Source organism: Diceros bicornis, chromosome 26, assembly GCF_020826845.1.
Source record: "Diceros bicornis minor isolate mBicDic1 chromosome 26, mDicBic1.mat.cur, whole genome shotgun sequence".
NCBI classification, from domain to species: domain Eukaryota; kingdom Metazoa; phylum Chordata; class Mammalia; order Perissodactyla; family Rhinocerotidae; genus Diceros; species Diceros bicornis.
In genome coordinates, this window is record NC_080765.1 from 22,042,038 (window position 1) to 22,054,525 (window position 12,488).

General features: G+C 49.2%; 1 protein-coding gene across 4 annotated transcripts; it reads left to right on the plus strand.

Moving 5' to 3' along the window:
- Positions 1 to 175: 175 nt before the first annotated feature.
- CLN3 (CLN3 lysosomal/endosomal transmembrane protein, battenin) lies at positions 176 to 9,873 on the plus strand. Of its 4 annotated transcripts, none has more exons than XM_058569728.1 (15): positions 435 to 692; positions 850 to 928; positions 2,122 to 2,218; positions 3,315 to 3,386; positions 3,801 to 3,880; positions 4,018 to 4,103; positions 4,476 to 4,548; positions 4,635 to 4,778; positions 5,602 to 5,714; positions 6,497 to 6,543; positions 6,625 to 6,693; positions 6,788 to 6,843; positions 6,981 to 7,074; positions 8,438 to 8,510; positions 9,256 to 9,289. In XM_058569728.1, the coding sequence occupies exons 1-14, from the start codon at positions 647 to 649 to the stop codon at positions 8,459 to 8,461; spliced, it is 1,080 nt and encodes a 359-aa protein (XP_058425711.1). In that variant the 5' UTR covers positions 435 to 646; the 3' UTR covers positions 8,462 to 8,510; positions 9,256 to 9,289. The 4 variants fall into 4 exon arrangements, with proteins under 4 accessions (XP_058425709.1, XP_058425711.1, XP_058425710.1 ...); XM_058569725.1 differs by lacking the exon at positions 8,438 to 8,510 and adding an exon at positions 9,499 to 9,873 and having other exon boundaries at positions 437 to 692; positions 9,256 to 9,396; XM_058569726.1 differs by lacking the exons at positions 850 to 928; positions 2,122 to 2,218; positions 8,438 to 8,510 and adding exons at positions 176 to 382; positions 9,499 to 9,873 and having other exon boundaries at positions 570 to 692; positions 9,256 to 9,396.
- Positions 9,874 to 12,488: the final 2,615 nt, after the last annotated feature.

Below are 12,488 nucleotides of genomic sequence, written 5' to 3' on the forward strand. Positions count from 1 at the left end.
TTTGTTCCCAGCCAGAAACACTCCTGTCTGTGGCCAGGTGACCATATTTGTTTCTGGCTAGTGAGGGCCGAGAGACGGGCTGAAGCCGCTTGCAGCCATGATTAGTGCTGGCATGATACGGTCAAGGCCTTGGGCGCCGCTAATCGAACGTCACGGCTCTTATTGCTGATACCAGCCGCTCCAGTTGTAAACCAGCGGTTCCAGGGTCCTCCTGGTCTGTCCCTGCCCCGTGCCCCGTAGCCGGGAAGGCTTGAAGCGAAGACAAAGACAAGACCCGGAAGTGGTGAGGACTTCCAAGCACGTGATGGAGGACCCGCCTGTGCTGTCACATGACCCACCAACCTGTCTTTCCTCGGAGCGCACTGTTCAGCTGCTCTTAAAGGTACAGGCTGCCAGGCCCCCTGCTTTAGAGGGGGCGGGGGCAGAGTCCGACGGGTGGGGCGTGGTGGGGCATGCCAGGGGCAGAGATGGAGCCCAGAGTTAGCGTGGTGGATCCAAGAGCGCGAGTGCAGCAGAGAAGCCGGAGCTGGGACAGGCAATGAGGCGTTGATCCTTCTCACCTGTCGCAGACCCTCATCCGCCCCATCGGAGCCAACTCTGGACTCTCGCTGACTTTGGACCCTTACGGGGACAAGCACTTGATGCCATGGGAGGCTGTGCGGGCTCGCGGCGGCGCCTTTCGGATTCCGAGGGTGAGTATTCAGGCCCATCCTCACGGGAGTGAATGCCTCTGCCCGCGACAACCCTGATGGGCTGGAGAATTCGCTCGGCCCCGGGAGAACCCCCGTGGGGTTTTCGTGCACCTGAGAGTCGGGTGGGGATCATGCCCACTTCTTCTCGCCCTCCCAGAGGAGGAGACCGTCCCCGAACCTCGGCGGCCTCTGCTGGACCCTCGGGGCGCTCATTGGAAGAACGCGGTGGGCTTCTGGTGAGTGGTCTGAAGAGTTCAGCAGGAGTAAAAATGGGGTAGGAAGAGGGAAGTGACAGGAGGACAGAGAGAAGAAAGAGTTGAGCTGCGGAAAAGGAGCTGAATCCACAAACATTTACTGAACCAGTTAGTTTGCCCTACAGCATGTAAATTTCCCTAACTTTGCTGATTTACTTACTACTCTCATGTTTTGGCCAGATCCTCATACTACCTGTAGGATTAGTTCCTTCAGGTCTCTACTCCAACCAATTCAGCCTTTCAATTTGCAAGTGCACGTATTTTTTAAAAGAAAACTTTAAATCACTACTCTAGACGGAAAGCCAATATTTCCCTAATACACATTTAAATAAATGCATCGCTACTTTTTGAAAGGTCATCCATCTACCTCCTAAAATCATTCAAATTCTGAGTCTTGGGAAGTACTTGTAACACTGACCTAAACATTGAGGTCTTGGGTGGCAGATTGGGCTGGAGGTGACTTCCCATGTGACTCTGGAAGAGTCGTATAACCTCTCTCAGCCTCCGTTTCTCAGCAGTGAAATGGGAAGAGCAGTGGTAGCACTTCCTAGGATCGTGACAAGGACACATGAGGTCTCCGGCGCTGAGCCCTGTTCCCTTCCCATCACTGAGCGCAGCGCTGGGAGATGAGAGTAGGCGAACAAGATCCTTCACGGATCGTGAAAGACTTCGCTATTATCTTGTTTTGATCCCTACAGCACTTTGTGAGGTAGTCAGGAGAGAAATTTGCATCCCCATTTTACACGTGAGTAGACTGAGACCGCTCATGTAGGAAGTGGCAGACTTGGGACCCCAGGACCTTTCTTCTGTGCCAGAGCGCATCCGAGACAGTGGAGCGTGGATGAGAAACGCCCCAGGAACTGAATCTTGGCGGGAGCTTGGAGGAAGGAGTCATCAAGGATGACTTCCTTCTCTTCCTGGGAGAGGTCTTGCAGATTAGATGTGAACCTAAGTCTGTGATCCCACAGACCATGCTTCTAACCCTAACACTGAATGGAGATGGGGCTGGTGATAGAGAAGAAAGAGGGAGCTGATTGAAGGGCACAGGTAAGGGGGAGGTTTGGTGCTAGGACTATGGATAGATTGTAGGCATGAAAGGAGGTTAAGATCTGTTCTTATATGTCAATTATATCTCAATAAAACTGGAAAAAAAAAATCTGTGCTGCTCCCTCCAGGCTCCTGGGCCTTTGCAACAACTTCTCGTATGTGGTGATGCTCAGTGCTGCCCATGACATACTTAGCCACCAGAGGGCGCCTGGGAACCAGAGCCATGTAAGTGACCCTCTCAACCACCATCACCACCACGTTTTGTCCCTAGGGGAGGATGAGGGCCTCATCCTGGGGCAGAGGTCCCCTTGAAAAACTCGTGGAATGGGGTGGGGCATGGGGGCTAAAGTTCCCAGTCTCCCAGACCTTAGAGCAGGCAAGGTCTTTAAGAATCAATTGGTGCCAGGTGTGCAAACTCAATTGTTGGCTGGGTGGGTCATGGTCTATGGCAGGGTTTTTTAACCTCAGCACCGTTGACATTTTGGGCTGAATAATTCATGGTTGTGGGGCTTTCCCGTGCATTGTAGGCTGTTTAGCAACATCCCTGGCATCTACCCACTGAATGTCAATAGCATACCTCCCGCCCTCCAGTTGTGACAACCAAGAATGTCTCTAGGGCCGGCCCCGTGGCTTAGCGGTTAAGTGCGCGTGCTCCACTGCTGGCGGCCCGGGTTTGGATCCCTAGTATCTCTAGACATTGCCAAATGTTCCCTGGTGGGTATGATCATGTTTTTTTTGTTTTGTTTTTTTTTTGCTGAGGAAGACTGGCCCTGAGCTAATATTCGTGCCCATCTTCCTCCACTTTATATGGGATGCTGCCACAGCATGGCCTGACAAGCAGTGCATCAGTGTGCACCCGGGATCTGAACCTGGGCCGCCAGCAGCAGAGTGTGCGCGCTTAACCGCTATGCCACGGGCCGGCCCGATAATCACCTTTGTTGAAAACCTGTCTATGATGAGCTGGAAGGTGCATGCCCAAGGGGAGCAGCTGCCATTTTGCAAGTCCAGTGGGGAATTTGGCTTAGCGTTAAGGTTAGGGGATCAGATTTTCTGGTAACCCTAATTTCTTAATGAAAGCTTTTGAATGTGTTACCCAAATAAAGTCCATTTACAGAGCCGTCTTTGGCCTGTGGGTCATTAGCTTCAGGTTTCTATGGAAACCTCCCCCTCCCCATTGTGCAGATAGAGAAACTGAGGTCCCAAGAGGCCAGTGCTGACCCAAGGCCATCCTTCAAGTTAGAGCATTGCTGGCACTGGAGTCAGGACCTGTTTGTCTACACTCCTGCCTCCCTGGGTGAAAGACTTTCTTCTCTCCCATCAGGTGGACCCAGGCCCAACGCCCACCGCCCACAATAGCTCATCTCGATTTGACTGCAACCCTGTCTCCACGGCTGTGAGTACCCATCTGGTCCTCCCCTTACCCAGGCTCTATGGGTCTACATACCCCACCTCTACCCTCTCAGCACCCAGGTGGGACTGTCTTGATTATAATAATTAAGACTGCCATTTACTGAGCCCTTTCTGTGTGTGGTGTATATTGGCTCATTTAATCCACACAACAGTACTGTGAGTGAGGCACTATAATCATCCCCATTTTTCAGATGAGGAAACTAGAGCTCAGAGAATGTGAATGCCTTGACACACAGCTAAGGAGCGGCAGAGCTGGGACTTGAACCCAGACCTATCTGACTTCAGAGCCGGTGTTTGTAGCAGGTCTAACTGGCCAGTCCCTGTCTTTCCTTGGCCACTTGGTTGGGTGGTCTGTCCCAGGAAAGGTCTGGGGTCTCACTGTGTTCTCCTGTCCTAGGCGGTGCTCCTGGCAGACATCCTCCCCACCCTCGCCATCAAATTGCTGGCTCCTCTTGGTCTTCATCTGCTGCCCTACAGGTCTGGGTGGGGGTGGCAGGAGGAAGGGCAGGGGGATCTGAGAGTGGGGAGGCTGGGATGGTACAGGAGGTAGTGAGAGGGCCGGGGAGCTGAGAGCAGAAGCTGACTCCCCCTTCCCTCCCCCATCTCCACCTCAGCCCCCGGGTTTGCATCAGTGGGGTTTGTGCCGCTGGAAGCTTCATCCTGGTTGCCTTTTCTGGTTCAGTGGGGACCAGCCTGTGTGGTAAGCGTGGGGTGTCATGTCAGGTGAGGGGCCCAGAGAAACTACAACAGAGCATTTGTAGGGTAGTCTCCCCAATTTCCCAGAGGAAAGGGATTCCAAGACTCTATGACGCTATGATGGGAATGGAGGAGGTGTCAAGGATGAATTCTTCCTCCTGGTTTGACTACTGGGTGGATGGAAGTACCATTCCCTAGGAGAGGATGAGCAGAGGAGGGGTTGGTTCTACTTCAGATCTGCAGCCCAGCCTATCCAAGGGATCTGTTTTTAGCTCCTCTGAACTAATGTGTAGGAGGCCGTGGCCAGACACCTCAGGCAATTGGGGTATTGGGGAAGGGCTATCTATGGCCACTGCTGTGCCTGTTCTCCCCCCAGGTGTGGTCTTGGCTAGCATCTCATCAGGTCTGGGGGAGGTCACCTTCCTCTCCCTCACCGCCTTCTACCCCAGGTAAGCAGGCAGAGCAGGGAGTGAGGGAAAGGAGGTCCCACTGCTGACTTTGGTCCTGCTTAGTGCTCCTGTGTTCTCCTTCTCAGGGCTGTGATCTCCTGGTGGTCCTCAGGTACTGGGGGAGCAGGGCTGCTGGGGGCATTGTCCTATCTGGGCCTCACCCAGGCTGGCCTCTCCCCCCAGTACACCTTGCTGTCCATGCTGGGTATCCCCGCCCTGATGCTGGCCAGGTAAGCAGCCCTGGGCTGGGAGGAAGGGGGGTTCACAGAGAGAGAACTTGATTGTGATTCCAACCTTCGGATCCCTACAACCTTGTCATGAGGGGATGTGGGTTCTGGACACTGGTAGGCCTGAGTTTCAGTTCTGGAGCCACGACTTGTTAGCTGTGTAGTGTGGGACAAGTTGCTTCACCTCTCTGACCCTCTGTTTCCCCGTATCTCACGTGGTGGTAATCCTCCTTGCTTCCCCGTGAGGTGACGTGTGAAGCATCCGGTGTGGTGTGGTTCCCATGATGATTCGAGGGGGACAGGATGGACTTTCTTTTGCTAATTTTGTGTGTGTTTCCATGTGTATTAGGAAAAATATTTTATCTAGTGAATCAAACCTGTGATTTCACAGATTATTGCTTAGGACAAGGCCATGTAGAAAAAGTGAATCAGCTTAAAGGAAAATATTATATACAGGAGGAGTGTGGATATGGCAAATATCACGAAGGCAAAACATAAGTGGCTGAAATTTGGGAAACTCTGGCCCAGCACAGAAGGAACACATAGTAAATGGTAGCTAGAGCAATCGTTAGGACAGTAATGACAAGGAAACAGAGCTGACCCACTTGGTGTGAGTCAGGAGTCAGAACGAGGGCCCATGGGTGGAAGCAACAAGGAGACAAATTTCAGCTCGAGAGAAGGAAGCCTTTTTCCGCAGTGGGAGCTCTCCGGCCCAGGATCGGGTGACTTGGGGGGTGTAGAAATGAGGAGTGGCTGCCTAGGAGGGCGTGGCCTTTCCAGCCCGACAGAGGCTCTTTGATTTTATGTTCATTCTGTCCACTCCTAGCTATTTCTTTTTGCTCACGTCTCCCGGGACCCAGGACCCTGGAGGGGAAGAAGAGGCAGAGACTGCAGCTCGGCAGCCCCTGATAAGCAGTGAAGCCTCAGAGTTGAAGCCAGGTAGGAGACACAGGAGGTCACTTTCTCTCTCTGGGTTTTAGTCTTTTCCTCTCGACAGTGGACACAGTCAGGAGGGGAAGTGGATGGGTGTGCTGGTTATGGTAAGAGCCAGTCACATTCATCTAGTTAAGAAATACTCCTTGAGTTCCTGCTATGCGCCAGGCATTCCGGTTGCTGGGGGTGCAGTAGTTACTAAGATAAGGAAATGAGATGGATTCAGAAACAAATAACTGAGTCGGAAACATGTTATTTTCACATATTGATAGGTGCTAGAAGAACCTAATACAGTTTTGTGCTAGAAAATGGCCACTGGGGGGCAATGGAGAGGGGTTCTACCTTTAGAGAAGGTGGTGGTCCATGAAGGCCTTTCTGAGGCGGTATCTCTGGGCTGAAATATGAACGACAGGGAGTCAGCCCTGTGGACCTCGCAGTGAACAGGTTCCAGGTGGAGGGAACAGCAAGTGCTAAGGCCCTGCAGTAAGAATGAGCTTGGCATTCAAAAAACAGAAAGAATGGCCGGTGAGCCTGGGGTGGAGAGGTACAGCCCTTAGCTGGACAGGAACCATGAAGAGGTCTTATCTGGTTAGTTCTTTTTTTTTTTAAGTTGTGGTAAAATATACATAACATGAAGTTCACCAATTTCACCATTTTTAATTGTACAATCCCATGGCATTAAGTGCGTTCACACTGTTATGTCAGCTGGTTAATCCTTGCACACCAGCACCCCTTTGCTGAGTCAATGTGCCAACCTCACCTGCACTTCTCTCCCTGCTCCCCTGCAGACTACAACCCAAACCTCTCCCTTCGGGAAAGATGGACTGTGTTCAAGGTATGGATGGTGGCTGTGGCGTGTCCCCTGTGGCCAGTGCCTGTCTCCCAGCCTCCTGCTTATGTCTTCTGACTCTTCCAGGGCCTGCTGTGGCACATCATCCCCTTGGTCCTGGTTTACTTTGCCGAATATTTCATCAATCAGGGACTTGTGAGTGAGGGCTTCTGGGAGGGGTGTGGAAGTAGTGAGTGAGATGGGGACCCACACGTCCCCGTCCCTCTCCCCTGTCTGGTCTTTGCTGCAGTTTGAGCTCCTCTACTTCCGGAACACATCCCTGACTCATGCTCAGCAGTACCGCTGGTGAGAAGAGTGAGGGTGGGTGGCAGGACGGGCAGTGGGCTGAGAGGGCCCCTTGATGATAAGGATGGGGGTTGAGAGGGGCTACCCTGCTAAGTAGGCTCCGCAGGGTTTCCTCCCACTCCCTGCCCCTGTCCAAGGTACCAGATGCTGTACCAGGCCGGCGTCTTTGCCTCCCGCTCTTCTCTCCGCTGCTGTCACATCCGCTTCACGTGGGCCCTGGCCCTGCTGCAGGTACCGAGCCCCTGGCCCTCACTCCATTCGCATGTTGGCTCCTGGTTTCCCTGGGCCCCGAGGCTTCCCTCCCTCAGCAGGAAGTATTCATTGCATACTGTCATGCACTAAGCACGAGGAACAGAGGCCAGCAGAGCCCCGTGTAAAATGTATGACCTCAGGAGCTGGGCAAACCTGGATGCAAATCCCAGCTTCTGTACCCAGTAGCTGTGTGACTTAGGCCAGGTCTCTGAACCAGTCTGAGCCTCGGTTTCCTCATCTATAAATCGGGCATGGCTACCATCTACTTCTCAGGGTAGTTGTGGGAATTAGAGATGAGAAGAAGAATGAAAGAACAAGATTTTGTATTGTGTTTAATCAGCTAGAAGCACTTACCTAATGATTATTTGCACAAGCCTCATGCAGAGACACAGGCTTTCAAATAATGTTTCTAACACTAAGAAAATGTACAGTTCTGTTCTGGATGGTTAACGATAATAGAATCAGTGATGTTGTCGTCAACAGGTTATCTATCTCAAGACTGGTGAGCAAATTCACCCACCCACGGTGAAAGTGGTCTAAAGCTTTAAGTAAACAGACACCGTTCCCTACAACAGTCTAACAAAAGTAGTTTCAGAGGGGCCGGCCCAGTGGCATAAAAGTAGTTAAGTTTGTGCGCTCCCCTTTGGCAGCCCAGAGTTCACAGTTTCGGATCCCAGGTGCGGACTTATCAAGCCATGCTGTGGCAGGTGTCCCACATATAAAGTGGAGGAAGATGGGCATAAATGTTAGCCCAGGGCCAATCTTCCTCAGCAAAAAGAGGAGGATTGGCAACAGATGTTAGCTCAGGGCTAATCTTTCTCACACACACACGAAAAAGTAGTTTCACAGAACCAGCATTCACTGTTTCAAGGTCACATATCTACAGCCCCTGAAGGTCACTTAGAATAAACCTTCAACAATTACAGGAAAATGCTTTGCCATTTTTAATAAACTTAATTCAATTCTATGATAACAAGATATAGAATAAGTATAGATGACACTAATGTTACGGCAACAGCATGTAAATGTCCTCTTTCTTCCTTATTTATCTAAGCAGTACTTCCAGCCCAGGCCTTTGTACCCCCAAAGTCCCAAATTATTGTGTCAACACTTCTTAACTCAGGGTTCTTCAGGAGATTCCACTGAAATGCAGAGCTTATGATTTTAGCTATAATTTTAACCAAGGCTGCTTCATAGAATTAGGGATCATTTAATTCCATTCCAGATGAATCATTAATCATTTAATTCTATTCCAGAAATTGCCTAGCTAATGCTACAGATGAAAGTGTTTGGAGTGTTTTGCCTGTCACGTTAGTATTACCAGGGTGTGCTTTAAATGCAGATCTCGGAACCCACCTCAGACTGAGTGAATTAGAACCTCTGAGGACGAGGCCTTGTGGGTAACAAGATCCCAGGTGATCCTCATGGGCATCGAGTGTGTGAACCACCATGGTGGCCTACACACTGGGGAGGCAGCCCTGTGCGCTCAGGGCTGCGATAGCGGGATCCCCTGGGGGACTGGGGCACAGAGGAGGGACTTCCACCCTCTCAACCTCAGCACTCCTGACATTTGGGGCCAGACCATTCTTTGTTGTGGGGCTGTCCTGTGCACTGTAGGATGCTGAGCAGCACCCCTGGCCTCTACCCACTAGGTGTGTGTAGCACTTCGCCCCCCCAGTTGTGACAACCAAGAACATCTCCAGACGTTGCCAAATGTCCCCTAGGAGGCAAATCACCTCCAGTAGAGAACCATTGGTCTAACCATAGCCTCTATGGTAAAATGAGGGAGAAACCCTCTATTCAGGGAGCCCTTGGGAGAAGGAAATGAGATCACAGGAGTGAGAGTGACCCTGATCCCAGCTGAGCTGTGAACGGTAGTGACTAGGAGATGCCAAGTGAGGGAAGGTAGATAGCATTCCAGGCGGTAGGAGTGACACAAGCACGGGGCAGAGGTGGGGGCTGGGGACGGGGTAGGGAGAAGGCCTCCCCCAGATCCCAGGGTCTGGTGGGCCAGCTGGGTGTTGGGATTTGATCCAGGCCTGTCAGCCCTCTCCCTCATCAGCATCTCCCAGAACTGGAGGCCACTGAACAGGATGGCAGCCTCCCTTCCTGCCCACCTCTGGTCCCAGGCTCAGCCCTCCCCTCTGCCTGCACCCACAGTGCCTCAACCTGGCCTTCCTGCTGGTGGACGTGTGGTTTAGCTTCCTGCCAAGCATCTACCTCATCTTCCTGATCATTGTGTATGAGGGGCTCCTGGGGGGTGCGGCCTACGTGAACACCTTCCACAACATTGCCCTGGAGGTCAGCACCAGCCGGGCGAGGGCTGTGGGTAGCATCTCTGGGGAAGTTCAGGGCAGGAGTCTCTAGGACTAAAGCCTCACCCCTGCACCCCACCATTCCCAGACCAGTGATGAGCACCGGGAATTTGCCATGGCAGCCGCCTGTATCTCTGACACCTTGGGGATCTCCCTGTCAGGGCTCCTGGCCCTGCCTGTGCACAACTTCCTCTGCCACCTCTCCTGACATTCCAGCTTCTTGGGACACAGGACACACTGACCTGGGCCTGCACTGGTGGGCAGGCAGTTCAGACTCCCGGGCCCACAGCCCAGAGCCCATCCGTGAGCTCTGACCCTGGACTTCCCTGCACAGCTGGGGTGTAGAGAAGTGCTGATTCCCCTTTGAGTGAGGGGCAGCAACTTTCTCTCACTCCCATGCGGCTCTCGGGAAGTTTCTTCTTAACATTATACCTTCGGAATAAATGCCTATTTTATCAGTTGACTCTTGTGCCATTTTTCTCCTTGAAACATAATTTTCTTTTATTATAAAAGTAATACAAGCCCACTTTGGAATATATACAGGGGAGTGTAAAGAAAGCCTTTCAGCAGATTTCTGCCTAGTCTTTACTTTTAATTCATTTATTCATTCACTGTATGGGGCAATCTATACACAATTTTTCCCATGAAAGTTTTCAAACATACAAAGAAGTTGAAAGAATTGGTCCTCAGGTCTGCACCACCTGGGCTCTACAAGGAACATTAAGCTATAGTTGCTTTATTAAGGAACATTAAGCTATAGTTGCTTTATTAAGTATCCAACCCTCCGTCCAAATCAATCCATTCATCAGTCCATCTTATTTTTGTGATGCATTTCAGAGTAAGAACCTGATTTCAATACACTTCCCTCTAAGCACTTCAGCATGCACATTGTTAACTAGAGTCCAGTATTTTTGTACAGTCCTTTTTTGGGGTATAATTTATATACAGTAGAGTGCATGAATTGTTATATATTTTCAAAGTAACTGAGGTTGGTGACCTAGCAGTGTTTCCCATACTTCACCGTCTCTACCATATTTGCCATATCTGTGTATAAGAGTACTTTTATTTACTTTTTTTCATTAAAGTGACTAACTTTTAATGTAAATTAGTTTAAAGGGAAGTGTAACGTTACTACTGAAATCATGAGTTTGAAATGCTAGTTACATATTTTTTCTGCTACACATTAAAATAAATAACATAACTCTTGGAGTTTAAAATGAACCTCCGGGTGCCCCCTGAGACCACCCCGTCACTGCCAGTGATATTTGGGGCCCCCACTGCTGACACAGTGGTGAACAGCATGGGCTTCGGAGGCAGAAAAACCTGGCTTTCAGGTCCCAGCTCTGCCATTCACTAGCGCATGATCTTGGGCAAGTCTCTTCTCTCTGCACGTCAGTTGCCTGACTGTCGAATGGGGGTAACAGTAGTACCAACACATAAGAAGGTGGTTGTGGAAGTTACACAGGATCATGAGAAAGCATAGGACTCAATAAACGTTACTTTCAATCACATCATGGTTTGAATCTTGCCTTTGCCTTTTACATGGCATTATGCCAGTTGTTATCCAACTTTTGTGTGAATCAGAGAGCTTGTTAACATACAGATTGCTGGGCCCACCCCCAGGGGCTCTGATTGAGGAAGCCTGGGGTGGGGACCAAGTGTGGGGGGTGTTTCTGTCATACACCACCCTTTGAGAACCTCTGAATTATACTTTTCCTTTACAAACATTCTTTATAAGCCTTTTTCTTTCTTTTCCGTTCATCAAACTTATGAGTGTGTTCTTCAGGCCAGGAACTGTTTTGCTGTGAAAACAGGTTTCATTTTGATGGGTGCATAATATTTCATCACAATGGATCTTTACAACTTATTTAGTCATTCTATTAATATTGGCCATTTAGCTTGTTTCCACTTCTTGTTATTATTTTTATTAGAAGTAAATTTTTGTGCATTAGGTACTTTTTATACATAGGAGTATTTCTTCAGGACAGAGTCTCAAAAGTGAAGTTTGTAGGGAGGAGCGTGTTTTAGGTTGTTGCTATGTCACCACATTGTTTTCTGAAAGGTTTTTTGTGTGTTTTACCAGTTTACATGCACCAGTCGTGTGTGTGTGTTTCACAGCACCCTCCTCAGCACTGGGTATAATCCTTTTTAATTCTTTGCTAAGTAGATCAGTGAAAACTCATTCAATATTGATTATTTTAAAAATTATTTTTCACAGCTTCATTGAGATGTGCTTCACATACCATACAATTGGTTTTCAGTATAATCAAACGTGTGTGACCATCACCACAGTCGACTTTGGAACACCTTTATCACCTCAAAAAGAAATCCTGGACCCTTTAGCTACCACCCCTCCTGCCCTTTCATCTACACACAGCCCTAAGAAACCACCAGTCTGCTTTGTCTCTATGGATTTACCTATTCTGGACATTTTGTATGAAGAGCATCATATAATATGTCATCTTTTGTGACTGGCTTCTTTCACTTAGCATGATATTTTCAAGGTTCATCCATGTTGTAGCATGTATCGGTGCTTTATTCCTTTCTATGGCTGAGTATTATTCCATTGCATGGATAGACAACATTTTGTTGATCCGTTCATCAGTTGATAGACTTTTGGGTTGTTTCCGGTTTTTTGGCTATGATGAACAATGTTGCTATAAACATTTGTGTTAAGTTTTTGTGTGGACATATGTTTTCATTTCTGTTGAGTAATACCTAGGAGTAGAATTGCTGGGTCATTTGGTGACTCTATGTTTAATCCTTTGAGGAATTGCCAGATTGTTTTTCAAAGTGGCTATACCATTTTACATTCCACCAGCAGTGTGTGAGAGTTCTAATTCTCCACATCCTCACCAGTATTTGCTATTTTCCTTTTCTGTTTGGTTTTGGGTTTTGTTTTATTATAGCCATCTAGTGGATGTGAGGTGGTATCTCATTGTGCTTTTGATTTGCATTTCCCTGATGGCTAATGATTTTGAACCTCTTTTCGTCTGCTTCTTGGCAGTTTGTGTATCTTCTTTGGAGAAAAATGGCTATTCAGATCCTCTGCCCATTTTTTAATTGGATTATTTGCCT